The sequence below is a fragment of the Corvus cornix genome, chromosome 2, assembly GCF_000738735.6.
Source record: "Corvus cornix cornix isolate S_Up_H32 chromosome 2, ASM73873v5, whole genome shotgun sequence".
NCBI classification, from domain to species: Eukaryota; Metazoa; Chordata; class Aves; order Passeriformes; family Corvidae; genus Corvus; species Corvus cornix.
This window is the reverse complement of record NC_046333.1, coordinates 43,508,591-43,527,867: the sequence shown is the minus strand read 5'-3', so window position 1 is coordinate 43,527,867 and position 19,277 is coordinate 43,508,591. Positions and strand designations below refer to the sequence as shown.

General features: G+C 38.4%; 1 protein-coding gene across 9 annotated transcripts in view; it reads right to left on the bottom strand.

Moving 5' to 3' along the window:
• Positions 1 to 19,277, bottom strand: part of TBC1D5 (TBC1 domain family member 5) — a 318,486-nt gene that overhangs the window by 33,908 nt on the left and 265,301 nt on the right. For 6 of the 9 annotated variants that reach the window (XM_039571945.1, XM_039571951.1, XM_039571935.1 and 3 more), the window contains 2 exons: positions 15,237 to 15,302; positions 8,948 to 9,111 (listed from right to left, as the gene is read on the bottom strand). In XM_039571945.1, the coding sequence (XP_039427879.1) occupies positions 8,948 to 9,111; positions 15,237 to 15,302 (230 nt within the window). The remainder of the gene's footprint in view (positions 1 to 8,947; positions 9,112 to 15,236; positions 15,303 to 19,277) is intronic. The other 3 variants (XM_039571966.1, XM_019285667.2, XM_039571959.1) reach the window with 1 other exon arrangement.

Genomic DNA, 19,277 nt, shown 5'->3' with positions numbered 1-19,277 from the left:
ACTTACTGATAGTTACATACTTATTTCACTGCTTTTCTGGATCAGAACCCTTAAAGCACAAACAGGTTCTCTGTCAGACTAGAGAAACCTTTTTTTTTAAAAAAATCTCTTTTCTTCTCTGTCTTATCATTACTTTGACCTGTTGCTTTCCAATTTTGCTTTCCGGTAGTACTGTACATCTCAAAATACATCAGAAGACATCAGAGTAAGCACAAATGAATTAGGCAAACGGTAATCCGAGAAGTCTAGGTTTCAAACGTAGTGCTGTCAAAGTTAAAACATTTCAGGGTACAATGTATCTTCTTCTTCTCAAAGAAGTAAATGCAGAAGAGTAGTTACCTGTTTTAAAACCCGAAACAGAATTGCCACTGCCAAATCTTTTGTGAACATATATCTGTGACAACCCTCTGAAAGGGGTGGGGGAATGGGACTAGGAAAAAATAAGAAAATAAAATGAAAAATGAAGGAAAGGTCAACAAAATATCCACTATGACTCCTAGGAGCCAAGCTAAATCAGTTTATGTACCAACACAACAACAACAACAACATACTTGGTTCAGAGTGCTCTGATTGAAAACAAGTATCAAAGACAAGAAAGGAATTTTATAATAGAGATAAAAATGTTCAAATAGAATGAGACCAAGACAAATTTGGCAATGAATTAAAATACTAGAAGGCATTCACCTGCAAAGGCACGTATTTTTGGGCATTAGTACAGTCCTTATTTCCTCTGTGTGTTCTCTGTAACAACACAGTAAGGCATGGCATCTCACTATACTTCTCCAAGCTATGCACACATAAACAGAACCAAGAGATTATTAATAAAGGATTAAAGGAATAAGAATTTCAGCCTTTCCGTACTTAACATTCACCCTCAAAATAGAGAACAAGCCCCAACAAAATTGACAGGGGCTGCAACTTGGATTCTGAATAACCAATGACCCAGAAACCCTTTTCCAACATCCAAATTTCTAGCATTCTGGAGTTAGCATTTGTTGAGGAGACCCACACTTTCTAAATGCAAGAAGAAGTATGGTTTTCATACTGTTTTTGAATTTGAATATGGGTGACATACATGCACATGTGTATTTTACTGCATTATGCGTCTGTAGCTTTCCCGAAATATAAGAAACAAGAATTTGTAGTCAATTATTTATCCTCTTCTTCCAAACTAGAATAACTCTCCTCTTCCTTGCCCCCTAGTTTTAGGAGTTTACATGTTTATTTATTATTCTTTACAAATAAACACTATTCATTTACAATCCATATTTATTTATAAACTCTACTAAGATTGGTGACTTTGAGGCAAAATAGCTGTTTTATTGCATTGATGTATGATTATCAGTTTATTTGATTTATTGTCTCTTAAAATAAAGCTTAAATATTTGGAAGAAAATGAAAGATGGTGCCTCAGAGGATCTCCCTACACTGACAGATACGTTCAATTTCAATTAAAGTCCTGAAAAGCGCTGAAATTCTGGCTAACAGCTTCTAATCACCAGGTCCTGCTGTTGAATTTCCATCTTGAACAGTTCAAAGCCAATTTGCCAGTGTCACGCTGTTGGAATCAGCTTGGTTTGCCACATCCCACCTTGCCTGGAGATGTTAGTGGCAAAGGACCATGGGCTTGGAAATTCTCCAAAACACCTCCCACTGTCAAACCTATTACTGGAACAGCTTCCAGGTGCACCAGCCTCACTGTTCAGAGCTAGAAACCAGCAACTGTACTACTGGAGCATGAGAAGGACTTGTTTTCATCTAACCTGGGTACATTTTCCTCTTAAAAATATTCCACTTCTACAATCAGACAATTTTTCCCTAGTAGGAAGATGGGGAAGGATAAATACGACTAATGGAGAAAGCTCCTGCCTGGAGACAAGGAAGGCAGGGATGGAAAGAAAATTCTGCCAGCAGACACAAGACATGGGAGACTTATCTACCTGCTGCCTGCACAAGTCCACCTGTGAGCACTGCATTCTGGGACTGCCAAGAGACAGTTTAAAAATGAAACCCATAAAAATCTGCAAGGTCCATGGAATGCAAAAAGCTGTGCATAACTCGTTGTGGATTGGTAGGCACTGAACAGCTGAGAAAATAGGTAGTATTCCACTTGGTAAGGGAATAGATAAGAACAGAAAGAGCTGTAGGGTACTAGGAATTATCCTTTGAACACAAATGCTGATAAAAGGCTTCTCTCAGTGCTGCTGTTGAGATTGTTGATTTAAGAATATCAGAAAATTTCTTCATAAATAAAAAACTGATACATCAATTTAGATGGTATGGCTGTAAGCATTTTGGAAATAGTTATAAATAAACACATAGGCAAATGATAATCCCATTTCCTCCATTACATTCAGTATCACATCTGAGGGACTTTCTGCCCATCTGTTACACACATTGCTGGCCTTTAAGGCTGCATAAGCCCACTGTGGCAAATGTAAGAGAAATGTGAACAGGGAAATAGCCTCGCCATTTTATGATTTTCGAGCGCTCTGAAACAATGTGGTAAGTGTTGCTGAATGCATATGGGGATGGTTAGGGATATGGAATGATTAATACATAGAAATTCTGCAATTAATTAAAGTTTGTGCTCCATGCTTCAATATTATAATACTAACGTATTTGCTTGAACCTTACTGAAAGAGTTGATTAGGTGTGATGGACTTACATAAGTATACTTCTTGATTTTGCTGCCTGAATAAGCTTTTTAATACACACACAGTTCAACATACACAGCCCTTTATGAAGGACTCTCAAAGTCCTACACTCTTTGTTAAACTCATACTCATTTAAATTCTTTTTAAGCATCAGTTGCAAAATAGTTTCACTAAATCTTCCTCTGGTCAGGCTGGATGTATTTGACCTTTGCTGTGATTCCTAACATGATTGAGGATGTAGACCAGAGCAGGATTATTTATTTAAGGGTTTTAGAATCTCTAATTTTTCAGAGTTTAAGGAAGGTAAAATTTAAGTATAGTGATTATGTTGGGGCTCTAAATATACACCACTTATACTACATTGTTAAAATAACAGAAGTACAAGTCTTGTTGTTTTTATAGGGAATTGTTTGACTTAACAAAATGCAGACAAAAATAAGAATCAAGCTATTAAATGCATAGCCACAACCTATTCCAGTGGGAAAAAAAAGTCTTCCAAACACAGAAACCCTTTCAGCTCAAAAAACTCCCAAATAAAACAACAGCCTGGTTTAGAGGCATGTGTCTCATCCACATCCATGTTTTTGTTGAGAGTTCAGTGCAGGTCTCTCAGCTCTGCACAGAAATGGACAGTAATTTCATGGTGTTATCTTAAAAGAGCAGGATGAAGAGATGAAATTCCCACTGGAAAGGAAAATGGGGCAGCTCAAGTTACCAACACAGACCCTCTGGTATGTTTTTCTTTGCCACTGGGATGCTGAAACATTAACTTCATGATTAATGTATGGAAAGAGGATGGACAGAGCAAATCCTGTACCTCTGCTGGTAGCATGGTTGCTGTGAAGTGTCACACTTCTAGTATCCTAAGTCACTTTGATCCTTTTGTAAACACTGCTGATGGTCTCATTCATTCTTGATTTTCGTAATTTTTAAATTCTGACAGTTTAGGGCTACCCAATAATGTTTGAAGTCCTTATTGCCTTTTCCAAGCGGTATCATTCTGCTTCAGTGCAGAATCTGAATCTTTTGTACCAGAGAAAGACAAGTTTACATTGACATTTTTAAAATATTCCAAATGGCCCCACAGGTCTGTTCTGTATACATGTTTAATGCTCGTAATATGACAGAAAAAGCACTGCAGAGCCACTTGGGTTTTTATTCATCTTTTTTTTTCTAAGCAATTAACTTCCAGTTTTTATCACAGTACAGTTTCTTTTCCCTGAAATGAATCACTCCAAAAAAGATAAGGAGCTCTAGGATTCAAAGCTGCCACTCATGCATACAGCTGTTGCTTCATTAAATTATAAGAAACTTGCAAGTATTTCTAATAAACTAAAAAAGGCAACTTATTTTTTCTTCTACTCTTTTCAGCTCTTTCATTTGAGTTACAGGATGTTGTTTGAGCCAGAGGAAGGCAACCAAGAAAAAAACCATACTTCCAAAATACCTCAGAGGTTTTTCTACAAACTCTGTTCATGTGACCCATCAGCATCTGAAATTTAATATTCTTTTCATCTAACCCTAAAATTGGACAAGCACCAAAGTATTAAATAAATTGCATTTTTTTTGTGTCTGAATTGGCCTGTCACATCAGAATAAGGGAGACATATGTCCTCCAGTATTAACTACAGTTAAACATGAAGGCATTAAAGTATTTTAAACTTAATGGCATTGAGAATAATCAACATGTCTGTAACTTTAGGCCTAACAAATCCAATATACTGATCAAGGCATTGGATGATGTATACAGACAAACTAACTTATTCTGGGCACATTTTATGATGCTTAATGAAAAAAACACATTTCATCATAGCATTTGTACTTCCAAATAAATGCTTGGCATTGCTAAGTATGAACTGACAAGTATTTTGCTTAAAACATTGTAAAGAAATTGTAAAAGTGACAGTCAGGGAAAAGATATATGGTAACAAAAACCATCTCCAAGATGTGTACCATGCACAAAAGGCATGTTCTTCTTCAAAGGAATTTCTGCATACATGGTTTTCTTTGTGTGGTTGCCTAGTATTTCTTTTATTATCTCTTTGGTTTTCATATACCACTTCTACTTGAGCAGAACTGTCAACTTTGTATGCTTAAACTCAGGCTCTTAAATCAGTAAAGCAGATGCCTATTTAATTGAAAATAATGGCATACATTAATTTTCTAACCTGTAGGGGTACTCATAACTAACTTCAAATCAGTCAGGCTAGCTATGTAAATCACAGACAGTAACAGTTGTTTATACGTGCTTGTGGGGACAATAGCATATGTTGTCAAATTTGATTTAATTAAAAAGTCTGTGTAATCAAAACCAGCATGATGCATGACACTTCTGTTCAGGATATTTTTGCTAAGAAATGAGGATTCTGATTGACCATGTTTGTAAATTATTTTAGTAAAGAAAATTAACTGCTCCAGATTTTCCTTAGAAATGTTTCCTTCTTGGGAATTTTTTAACAAATATATTTTCCAAATGGGTAATTTGATTTTTCTTAAGTTGAAACCTTTTATGTAGAAATTTACTTGTTAAAATACACAGTTTCCCCAAATTAAAACTTTCTTTTCAGTCAAATCCACATTTTCGTACTTTTTTTCTTTTTAATGAAAGTTTAAAAAATGTTTATATTGTTTGACTCAGAAGTTTCCTCTCAGGCACATCTCCATGTCTGAAAGCAATTTACAGAAGATTCTGCCAGAAACTGGGACCAGGCAACCATATTTGCCAGAATCAACATCTAAGCAGCTTTGCTATTTGCTAAAAAGAGGGGTAGACTTTCTTTAATGGTTGCTGGAGACATAAACGAAACATAATGAGAAATAAATGGACCACAAATGCACCCTATTTCACAACTCTGCCGAAAAGTAGAGGGCAGTAGGCTAGGAGAGGAACTTTTGCAGGACTTTATTCCAGCAAGACTGAACCATTCAGAAGATAGTGGACACTAGAGTGCATTACAGATTAAAATTTCCTGTGTTTGTTTACAGGAAAACAGCTCCAGAAACTGCTGCTTAAGTTATTCCTGTCAGAAATCCACAAAGGATACAAAGGAGCAGGGAACCATCTCAATGCTGGGCACAAAACAGGCTTCCAAACCCATTTGGTGGACCTCACATTAACATACAGCTTTGTGCCAGTCAAGAGCAACATGAAAAACATCAGCATGCTACAGGCTGCCAGAACATGATCTGATATTGTGCATTCAGCCCTGAGGCTGTAGATTCATTTCTTTAACTAAATAAAACAGGGAACATCTGTTTCTGTAAACAGAAATAAAAAAGTCGCTACATTGATCTTTGCATCTGAGGGGAAAAAAAATATGTAGAAGAATAAATATAACCCAAATGCAAATAAATATAACCTTAAGAAGTCCTTAGTATGATAAATGGACACAGTGTATTCCTGGAGGCAATGAAACAAGTTAAGTATCAATTTTGTTTGTAACTCTCACAGATAAAGTTGGACTCTCTTCAGGAAAGAAAGAATTTAGACATGTCACATTCCTCCGTGGGAGTCTATCCTCTCCAGAATCCCAGAATGGCTGAGGTTGAAAGGGACCTCAGAAGCTCATCTTGCCTAACCCCACACTCAAGAAGGGCCACCAAGCATGGCTGGCTGCCCAGGATTAGTGTCCAGATGGCTTCTGAGATCTCCAAGGGTGGAGAATCCACAATCTGCCTGCGTAACCTATGCCAGTGCTCAGCCACTCTCAAGAGCAAAAGAAAATGTTTCCTTGACGATCAGACATCCTCCTGTGTTGCAGCTGGTGCCCATTGCCTCTAGTCCTGTCACTGGGCACCACTGAAAAGAGCCTGGCTCTGTTCTCTTTACTCCCTCCCTCCAGATACTGAAACACATTGGAGAGATCCCCTCTGAGCCGTCTCTTTTCCAGGCTGAACAGTCCCAGCTCTCTCAGCCTTTCCTCACAGGAGAGATGCTCCAGTCCCTTCATCACCTTTGTGGCCCTTTGCTGAACTTTTTCCAGTATGCCCATGTCTCTCTTGTACTGGGGAGCCCAGTGCTGGACACAGAACTCCAGTGCAGTCTGACAATGACATTCCTGTTCATCTCATGACACTATTACAGTAACACACTCTGCTCTGTGAAAATAACTTATTTTAACTGCATGTTAAAGGATGTATTTTTACACATGCATTCCACTTCCACTTTGCTTGGAAAGGGTTGGTATTAGAAATACAAGGATGAAGAGAAAATGGATTATCTTTCATCTGCCACACCAAGAATATCTGATTTCAAAACCACCTTTTTGTAAAGAGATTGATGCATGGCAACGTTCCAACAAAGGTAATTTCCCTAATACTTAACACTGTAATCTGTATAATTATTAGATTAAAAATGTAAACCAGCTCAGTTTGATAAATAAAACAAAGATGTGGATCCATTATGTTTTCAAGACTTCTGCTTCCAGAAAACATGGAAAAGAAGCAATTGTACAACTGGAGAATACTGATGCAACTACTTTGGGACCTCAGGAAGAACTCTTTAGGATCTTCTACTCTACATGGAAAATGAAGTACCATGAACTTTACAGGAAAACAAAATCCAAACATTTTCTTGTGCAGCAGAAAACAGATTTAAACAAACCTTTTACTCTTGGATCTGCTACAAATTCCGTTTTGCCATATTAAGCGTCAGTCAAAAACTGAACACAAGGAAATGGTAGCCTAAAACCTTTTCTAGCTCTTCAATCATAAAATGCTAAAATATAAATTACATATCACAGTTCAAAGAATTATTTTGAAAATCTATGCCCTGCTTTGTTTATCATGATTATGAATCCACTGAAAATGATCATAAAGACAACAAATCTGTTATAATGAATAACTCTTTATCAAAAATTCTTGATGAAAACATTTATAAAATACCCCAAATCTGGGACATTGTTTACCCGGAAAACATGTTAATAATGAATGGATTTTAATTGAGTATGAATATATAGTGGTACATTCTCCTGCCTCCTATTAGAGGACTAAGGAGGAATTATTCTTAAATTTTACGGGTGCAAAACCCCCAAGTTCTGGCCTGGATAAAAGCTGCAAATGAAAGCTGTATTTAGATCTTGTTAAGCCACATAAAAAGAAAAGTTCAATACTGCTGTATTTATTTTTCTTCAACTCATGAGGACAAGCAGAAAGAAATTAAATTGTTGTTTTAGCTTTAAATTAAATTCAACATGTTTTAAATGGTCACAAACCAAAATTATAGCTTCTTGTTGACTAACCACAAAACACAGCTTTTCTTTAGACAACAGTAAAGCATTTGGAACAAGAATTAAACACCCTCATTCAGTGAACAAAAACTGAACAAAGTTGCACAAAGTTGTGCATTTCATTAGAACGTTTTGAATATCAAATTGAAAACATGATGTGACTATTAATAAAGATTCTGCTGTTGAAAATAAAAAGTGCTGAGAAGTTCAGAAGAAATTTCTGTGCAGTATTAGCTCTGAACACCTGAAGAATGCTGTAACAGAAGTTTTGGCTATTACAATTCCTACTTATTGAAATCAATAGGGAGTTATTTGAGCCTACATCTGTGAAAAAAGAATGGAGAAAACCACTGTGCCATCACCTTACAAAAAGTACAACTTACTACATCTGCTATGTAACTGTTCTCTAGTCAGCAGAGAGACAAAGCGAAATGTGTTTAGAGACTAAACAAGGATCCTCATGTTCCATGGAATACCTAGTTTATCACAGCAGTGTTCCTAAAATATCTTGTATGGGATGAGAATTTCTTTGGAACATACCCATGAGAAGAGCTGATTTTCTTGGATGAGAACAACCTGTTTAAATACTAGCTTCTTGTGACCAAATGGAAGGTCAGAGCTGCGCAAGAAATAGAACTGTGACTGTAGACTACAGATGCTACAGGCACTGGGAAACCTCTGATGTATTAAGGAATTTCAGGGACAACAGATGGACATGTTTGGATCTGCTGAGCATTCAAGCTTCCCACTGAACTGCTTATTAACTTCAGGACTACAACAAAAGTCTAACAAAGCAAGAAATCTTACAGGACTTCTCTCGTCTTTCCCAGAGGCAACAGGCACTTTCGCAGTTTCATTTCAGGTAGGATAATGGGATGGAAGCCATAATGGTGACATCACTCAGCACAAACAGTTGAAATAGCTTATTTATGCTGTGGCCATTAATGTGTGCTAAAGGAAACATTTCCAAGTGAAAGTGCTCTATGTATAGAAGAAATGAGTGTCTCTACCAAGTAATGCAGTGTGACATCAAAATAGATTAAAAAACTTAAAAGAACCCACCGACTCTTTTCTGCTCATAGTTTTGCTTTGGGAACGTGAGCGGGAGATGGTGCTGAAAAAGGAATCCTTTTTTGATGCAGACAAAGGTGGAGATCCTGTAAATTCACGTCCTCCCGACAAGCTCTCTATGCTTGGAGATGAACTGATGATTTTTGAACTTTGGCCTGTAAAGCAAGTATAAAAACCCAAAAGAGTTAATCAATGGGCATTTTCTTTTCCCCACAAATACTTCCTTGTCTTAACTGACATCGACTAGGAGTCACAGACAGCTCAACACAGAATGAAATGTTGAAGTGTGTCAGCATGCACTGAGAGATTGAAGGACTGTTCTCACATGGAACTTAATTTCTGTATGAGAGAAGAACACAAAATCTTTGTGTATATATAAATATATACACAAACATACACTAGTACATACCTATATCTATATATATGCTAAATTATGTGTATATATATACACACACAAATACATACATATATATAAATACCACCTCACTATATGCACCCTAGTATATCCACAGACTGAGGACCTTCATGCCCTGTGTGGCAAAATGAGAGAAGTACCATCTCATAATAAAAAGAAAAATCTGATGTCATCAACACTACAATGGAAATAGTCTTTTCCAGCTATAAAACATGGCAAAGAATGCTCAGAACAAGAACTTCAGATTCCAAAAGTGGGTTGGACACTGAAGATCTAGATCACAATATTTAGACTTTAAACAGGAAAAAAAGTAAGTTAAGTTTGGAAATAAATTTAAGTTCTCATGCTTCAAATTTTAAGGCCATCTCCGCCTTAACAGACACTTCGATGAAGTCTACCAGTTACTTACTCTCATTTCATGGAGCTTTTGAAGAGAATCTAGCATTGTCCACTATCATAGTGAAGACATCTGGGGAAAAGCCTGGGCTAGTTCACCATGGCAGTCAGGCAGCCTCTGATAAGGACCATTTCTTCTAGTTCAGGCTTACAAAGTGTTTTCAAATATTTAAATTAAAGTTTTGTTTTCATTAGGAAATATCCCCCAGTATGTCAGTTTTCATCAACTTTCATTAAGAAAATGTAGCCTTAGGAGAGATGCTAGTTTAAAAAATCTTTTTATCATGTGTATGATGAAGTCAAGATAGAATGACTCCATGAAACTGTAGAGTTTTCCATCCTGGAAAAAAGTTAAATAGCACATAAAGCTAATGCTCAAGAACTCTTCCTGTCTATTGTTTGATGGCTATTCTGATGAGAGGGTTTATGTTCTCCTTTTTCCTTTCCTTTGTTTTTGGCGTGCTTTCATGCTACCATCTATAGCATCAAGTATGATCCTCTGCAACTAAATCATTCACATTTTCTTAAGGGAATAATTACAGATTTATTTGAAATACACTTTTTGCAAGGAGACTGCTAACTGCAAAGAGATCGAACTAGCAAAGAACAAAACGTGACATTGAATAAACAGACCTTAAACGACAAAACTCATGAAAGGATCTGGGTTTAATATTCTAAACATTTTCTAGAAGAAAACTCATATGAACTGCTTCCTATCTTGTCATTCATTCTCTGTCGCTTTATTCTGCCCACCTCTCCCATGACCCTCCTACATTTTATGTCCTGCTTCTCATGCTTCTGTGGACCTTCCTGTCTGCCTCCACCTCTTCTTCAGATCCCTCCACACTGTCTCTTCTGCAACTTCTTATTCTAACTTTTTACTTTATATAGTCTTTACTTCCCACCAACTGCATCCAACTGGATTTTTCTTTTTCTTCACAGTCCTCCTCCAGGCACTTACTACCTACCACTTAGTCTGAGGAGTTTCCTTAAGAGTTTCCTTAAGATAGAGGCTGTTGTAGATCTCACTTAACTTTTGCTTTCACATTTTATAGAAAAATGGGATATGCATTAATCAGGTATACTGTAAATAATCCTGGAGATGAAAAAAGAGAAAACACTGCATGGCAAACAGCAAAAATAATTCATTCACATGGAAATTTTTAGAAGATTTCTAATTTTAGGATAAAATCATGTCACTTGGCAACACCATTATTCTTACAGTTGCCTTTATGTAAGAAAAAGACTTTTTATGCATTTCATAGTGGCAATTTACAATGGAAGTGTGGTTTTGCAGTAGGTAAACTTAAAAATAGTCTTGGAGCAGATGGAATCACGTGTTTTAGCAAATAAAGCATTTATAAAAGCAATTCACACAGCTAAGCAGGAACAGCCAATATAAATGCTAAATGTAAAAAAAATCTATTTGGTGGACAGAGTAAAGTGTAACAGGAAAGTATTTATTAAGTGTACATCAGATTAAATAGTCTCTCTTTACCATCCTAGTAATAAGAAGATATATTCCCGATAGGGTCAAGATTGAAAAAAAACCAACAAAAAAAGTTAAACAATGAGCAAAGTGTATTTTTCACATACTCTTCACTGCATGGCCTGCACTTAACACACTTCACCTGAAATAAGCAGATTATGTGACAAAAAATTCACAGAAAATGTTGAGAGAAGAACACTTTATATATAAACTGAGGAACCCACACACATGAAAAATACACATTGCTAAAAAAATGGAAAAAAATGATGTGTGAAGATTTTTTTTGCATACTCTTTCAGCTCTATCTATAAAACTATAGTAAAAAATTGAAAAGACAGAGAAATGTCCTCATGGCCACTGCAAATAGCTACACTTCAAAAGATGGATCACAGTTCAGAGGAACAGAATATGCAACTACTTTCATAGCCAAACAAGATTTTGTAGATAGAACAACACAACTGTCCTAAAAGGGAATTTGCCCAATTTACACCAAGAGCTTTAAACAATCTGGTTCTTATGGCCTATTAAATATATAATAAAAATAAAGAGTAAGAGCCGTACAAGATCTAGTTTAACTACGACAGAGATACAGTAAACCAGAAGTGATAAAAATACTATATCTGTATGTTTTATACCCAAGTAAGAAGAACGGCTAGGATGCACCCGGTCCTTCTGCAAGAATAAGCAAATCTGGGAAAACTATCATTAGGAAACACTATCTTTTTATTCTGAATCTAATCCTGTGAACACTGCTGTGACATGGATTATTTGGGGATATGATTGAGAAGACAGAAAGAACAGCACTTATGAATAATTACAGTATGTTGCAAGTCATAAAGCAGAATTCTTGGATTGTGATAGGCTTTTCTATTTTCCAGAGGCGTCATTGTTTTTACAACTCCAAATAAGAAAGCCAAAAGACATGTCACACCAAACGTATGTGTTTTCCTTAATGTGGGGGGGAGAAAAAAAAAAAAAAAAGGCATGTATGATTTTCCCAAAACAGAAATTTAATGAATCACAGAATATTCTGACTTGGAAGGGACCCACAAGGATCATCGAGTCCAACTCTTAAACGAAGCGTCTTCAACAACATTTAATGGAGTCACCATGTTTCTTCTGAAGTCCTTCAGATGTATTATTTATGCACCAAGGCCTTAACAACCCTCACATGACTTTGGAAACAACACTGTAGCACCAACGCGCAGATTTCGGGATCTTAGGACAATGACACAAATGCCATTTGTACCTTCTCCGTTGTGTGTCTTACTGATTCTACATATTTCTTAATGTGCAGTGTGGTACATTCTGCTCACTCAATAGCTTCACAAGAAGGTAATGGGATACGAGTTTCTAATTTTGGGTTATTCCTCAGGAAAAAAAAAAAAGAAGAAAAAGAAAAATGAAGTCTTACCCCTCACGTAGAATCAAAATTCATGAAGTTTGCAATAAAGTACAGTTAATAACCAGACAACTCCATGTCCTTCTTCTTTAGCAGCTTAATCACCAACCTGAGAACACCACTGAATCAAAACTCTCATTTTCATCTACTCATTCTGTCAATATCAGATAAATACAATATGGCTCCTTAAAAAAAAATGGAGAAATTTAATCCTTGACCATCTAAGCATATACCAGAAGGTCCTAAAACCTATATAAAACAGGCTGAATAAATCCCATAAACATGGAAATCAAATACATGCCTATGAAGCACACAGAACAAATACGTAAGGATCCCTGACGCAGCAGTCAGAACACATTACTGCGTAGGATGTCTCAAAAATATATTTATGCACATTAAAATGCATAAATAGTTCACAGTAATGATGCACAGGATTTCACACTCTAAAAATACATCCATTTCTGAGGCAAAAAGGAGCAACGTTATCTCCATGTGCTGGCTTCTAAGTGGCTCACAACTTGAGTGTTGCTAATGATACTGGGACTGACCCCAGGGTTACAAATACTCTGCCTGAAAGTCATTTGGAAAACACACAGATGTGGCAATGGAAAAAGGGACCAACCTGTTGGTATTGTGGAGACCTATGATGTCTTGAAAAGAATGATAATTTAAATTTAATGTGATCAATAATAAGGCCATATAATAAAGTAAAAGGTGATGCCGAGGAAGAGAAGACTTACAATAAAAGGAAAGTGAGCTTCAGATCTTACTAAGTTTGAGCTAAATTATGGGGGATATAATCAGGAACTTTGGAGGTCCCTGCTAAAATATATGAAAAATCAGAGGAAGATGCAAAAAAGACACACAAAACTGATGGCTCATTCTGTTTGGTCCCTACAGAGGAAAAGAATAGCTTTCATAATTATAAGGAGAGCAAGGACAAAGATACCAAGAAGAACAGAAGTATGGCACCATATATAATTCAAAACCATTCAGATCTGCTCATCTGTCTGTATTGGCCATAGTCAGGATGTAGGGTATTAAAATTTGCAAAAAGAATGAGATGAGTTTTATGAAACTTTTCAGATAAATTAGTTTCCCTTTTTCTCCTACAGTGAAATTGGAACAAAGGCTTCCAGCACTTTTAAAATTCATTCAAGCCACCTCATCACACAAATCCATATGCTTTTTATTTCATCCAAGGCAGGTAAGTCAAGTGCACTACAGTAGACATTCGGTCCAAAATACCTGCCCCAAATATAACAAGAGGGAAGTAATGCAGCTAAAAGGGACAGTGATGGTGGAATTGCCCCCCCATGACAGAGTGTGAAATGGGCTACAAAGTGCAAGCACACAGAGATTTGTAACGCAGATGGACGCTGACGCACAGCGGATGCCAGTGAGGGGACACAGACACAGAGACACACACATGCACAGACACACACACAGAGACACACACAGATACAGACACACACACACCACACAGACACACACATGGGCAGACACACATACACACACACAGACACACACGGACACACAGACACACACACAGACACAGACAGACACAGAGACACACACACACAGATACAGACACACACACGGACACGGGCAGACACACATACACAGACATACACGGACACACACAGACACACAGACACAGACGGACACAGAGACACACACAGAGACACAGACACACACAGAGACACACACATAGACACACAGACAGACACAGACGGACACACAGAGACACACATACAGACACAGACAAACACACAGACAGACGCAGACACAGACACACACACAGACAGACACAGAGACAAACACAGAGACACATTCAGAGACAGACACACCCAGACAGACACACAGACACGGACACACAGACAGATACAGACACACAGGGACACACACAGAGACACAGACACAGAGACGCAGACGCAGACACACACACACAGACAGACACAGACACATTCAGAGACAAACACAGAGACACATTCAGAGACAGACAGACAGACAGACAGACAGACACGGACACACAGACAGATACAGACAGACAGACACAGACACAGACACAGACACAGACACAGACACACACACAGACACAGACACAGACACACACACAGACACACACACACACAGACACAGACACAGACACAGACACACACACAGACACACACACACACAGACAGATACAGACAGACAGACACAGACACAGACACAGACACAGACACACACACAGACAGACACAGACACATTCAGAGACAAACACAGAGACACATTCAGAGACAGACACACAGACAGACAGACACGGACACACAGACAGATACAGACAGACAGACACACACACAGACACAGACACAGACACAGACACACACAGACACAGACACACACACAGACAGACACACACACAGACAGATACAGACAGACAGACACACACACACACACACAGACACAGACACACACACACAGACACGCACAGAGCGGTCGGGAGGGACGCGGCGCAGCCGAGCTCTCTCCCGGCACAACAGCGGCGCTCGGTGGAGGGACAGTGGCAGTGACGGCGGGCGCCGCCCGGGCCTACCTGTGGTGGCCGGGGGTTGCTGCTGGGCCTGGGCCGGCCCCGGCGGCGCCGCCTCGCCCGCCTCGCCTGGCAAACAAACAACAGCGTTAGCGCGGCCCCGCCGCTGCAGCTCGCCGGAGGGAAGAGCCGCAGCTTTGGGGGTTCAGCCGGAGCACCCTGCTTTGAACAGAAAGGACATTGTGAGAGAGCCCTGTAGGGACAGGCAAAAGGAAACGGGAAGGTTGGATAACCAGTAGTCATAGGCTGCAGAACCCCAGGGCTTTTAAGCGATGATTTAGATAAAAATCTAAACTTAATGAAAGAGTCAAAACCGTTTTGTCGCTGGCACTTTACACAGACAGTGTCATTCTGTGATTTGGGAGCATCACAGAATGGCTGAGGTTGGAAGAGACCACTGGGGGTCACCTGGCCCAAGCCCCCTGCTCAAGCAGGGTCCCCTAGAGCACATTACCCAGGACTGTGTCCTGATGGCTTTTGAGTATCTCCAGGAAAGGGTACTCCACAACTTCTCTGGGCAATCTGTTCCAATGCACGGTCACTTGCACAGTAAAGAAGTTCTCCCTCACGTTCAGGTGGAATTTCCTGTGCATCAGTTTCTGCCCGTTGCCTCTTGTCCTACTGCTTGGCACCACCAAGAAGAGCCTGGCTCCATCCTCCTCACACCTCCATTTAGATACTATCCCCTCTCTATCTTCTCTTCTCCAGGCTAAACAGTTCCAGCTCCCTCAGCTTTCCCGTAAGTGAGGTGCTTCAGCCCCCTAATCTTCTTTGGAGCCCTCCACTGGACTCACTCCATGTCTCTCTTGGAGAGACACTCCATGAGATGCTCAGAACCTGTATCCTTACTGTCAAAAAATTTCATAATTACCTAATAATATGTATATTTATATGTTTTTAGAAAAGGAAAATAACCCCATTTGTCAATCTGTGTTTTATTCCTTTTTGTACTCAGTTCTGCTATTAATAAGGACAATTTCTTTATCCATATGAAAAGCATACTCATTTTCTAGAGACACTTCATAAATAATTCTAAATAGGGGGATCATGTCTTTAGGGCATACGCAGTGACTGCGGAAATTCTGCTTGTGTTACAATAAATGCCACAGTAGTATCAACTCATAAAAACAAACAGTAGCCTGGAAACTGTTTAAATAGCTAATCACAGTTTTGGCAGAATTTTGTCTTCGAACTGGTCCTCTAATATGTCCTAGTGGTTAAGCTGCACTCAAATCAAAAGCCTTTTGGGTTTCACCGTGAAATGACCTAGAAGGAAAACTGTATCTGGCGCTATCAAGGAGGAAGAAAAAGAGAAATGCTTTTCTTTCTTGGCAATGCACTGCCATTTGGTAATCAAAGAATATCCAGTTTCTGAATGATGAAGGATCCACTGGAACACAAAGGGCAATGATTCTGCTTTTTTTCCATGGTTTTTCCATTATCAGTATTTTTATCTTTCAAAATAACCACCTCAACTGAAAATCCAATGAACTTAATATTTGAATTCAACTTTTGTGCCAACAAATTACTTCACTGTGCAGGATCAAGAGAATATTTCAATCCCTCTTCTGTTAGCAGGCTATCTTGCATAAGTAATCAGTAATGATACCCGATCTTGTTCTGTGCTGAGGACAGCCTGAATGGGATTAATATATTATTAGGAGGAACTGAATTTCCAATTAGGTGTCTGGATACTTTGTTCAACTGTGATTTGTAATGCCGAAGACTCATCTGGAATTACAGGCTTGCAATTATGGTTGGGTTTTTCCATTTACATTATCTAAATTATATGCATTTTTTTCTTACAGAAATTCAGCAAGTACCAAAACTTTGGACTAAGAAATAATTACAACTGATCATGTAACCCAATCATCCCTCATCTAGAGTATGGCAACATGAATGATAGCTGGTTTGTGAGTGGTAACTGTTGAAATAGAGCTGTTAAAGCTGGGATAGGATTATTTTGACAGTCCTGCAAGGTGTTTTGTTTACCAAGGACTTCTTCACAAAGTAGATCAGCCAATTAATTTAATCTCTTCAAACTTACAAATCTCTACAATATTAATTTAAATTATCAGCACTACTTGAGCATTCAAAACCTGAAAGGACCAATACAAGAAAAATGGATGACTTATTTTACGGCTTGATGCCTGTAAGATTTATAGCACTTTGGCCTGGTACACTGTCCAACTGAACATCTGTCAGTATTAGATCAACTGGAAGTGCAAATGTCTATCAATTTAAATCCTAAATCCATGCCTCTGCCTACCTCAGCTAAATAACCAAGCTCCAGGAGGCTGAGAGCTGAAAACACAGTGAAGAACAAGAACAGGAGACAATTAGTGACAGCTAGTTAGCAACTTGGGAGCGTTGGATTTCCAAACCATGCTAAATAGCTTTTAGATACTCAGAACCTACAGCAGAGTCCAGAGCTAGAAAAAAAACAGTGTAGAAGCTAAAAAGTTCAGCACAAACATGGGTGGAACAAGTACACTTCTGAGAGTAAATCCTAAATCTCAATGCCTGGGATAGAAGTGCTGGCAGCTTCTCATAGCTGTGGAGAGTGCCCTCATTCACTGGAGTTGCTGTACCGCTCTTTCTTGAGGTGGTGTTATTGTCCTCCACGGAACTGAGAAGACTTAATCTTGCTTTTAAGGTGTGATGGAGATTGTGTAGAGTTGTTTACAGATGTTCCTGCATCAAACTTCAAAAGGCTTTTTAGCCTGTCTCCACCACAGTGTCATTGCAAATAGGGATTTTTTTGCTAAATATTTAAACTTACTTCAGAGAGAATTCACTGGGGAGCCTCTAAAACACTTTATATTTCCTTTTGTTATTTTTTGTGTGTCTTTAAAAATATAGATTATGGCACTTGCAAACATAGCTGCCATAATTTAAAATTTCTATACAATTATAGGCAAAATACTTATAACTGTACAGGTCTGGAACAACAAGCATGGCACTAAAATGTAAAAAAAACCTCTGTCATCTGAACCTATTAAAAAAATAGTATATTTACATTTTGTTGCCCTTAAATTACTTCTGCTGTACCAAATATGGATAGACAGAATACACTAAGAAGAAGCTGCAGTATGTTTTTTCCTCTTACCATGAAAATGCTTTATGCCCTACATCATAAATTCTTCGTAACTTTACCAAATCTCCATATCCCTGTTGATAGAGAAATATGTGCACAGCTTGTACATGACAATGACCAAGCATAACTACAATTTTTCATTCTGATTCTTGTATGGAAAGTATCAGGTGCATTTCCTGACGATACAACATGTTAATTGGCACATATAACAAGCCATCCTTTAGCAGCCACATCAAGATAAAGCAACAATCAGCTCCATCTATATAGAAGTTGCTTCAAATTATATGCTTTTATTATATTAAGCAGGGAAAGAAACAGCCACCCAAGGACCACTTTTAAACTCCGGAGGGAAAAAGAGAATAATGTGATAAGGGAACTATGGAAAACTTTTAAAAAAGCAAAGAGAAAGTCTCTCCGAAATGGTGTAAATAATTTTATTCTACACCTAATTTTACTTCCATTGTTGTGACAGGATTTGCATCAAAGTTTCACTGCACCTCAGTTTCACTGTAAAACCCTTGCTGGAGCAATTTCTGAGATTCTTGGGTGATTCTGAGAGAAGCTGCATATATGGACTTTGCCAAGCAGCTGCAGTGGCCCTTGCAGAAATGCCTGTATGTGTCTGCTCCAAAAGAACAGCTGCACCTTTCAGTTCTGCTCCCTCAGTGTCTGCTGGAGATGCCATGCATCATGGAAGGACCTTTGGACCATATGGGTGCCACAGGAAAGAGAAGGAACACCAACTTTCAGCTATGAAGTGTTATTTCCCTTCTCTCACACTTTCAAATCTGGTGAAAAAAAAAGATGCAATCCTATGCAATGGTTCAGGGCAACCAGCACCAGCCCTCAAGCTCATAATCATGACACTGGGTGAGTTGCCAAATGCAGCAGATACTGTTTTGCTCTACATACTCCTTGAAAAGCACATACTACCATGGGCTGGCTGA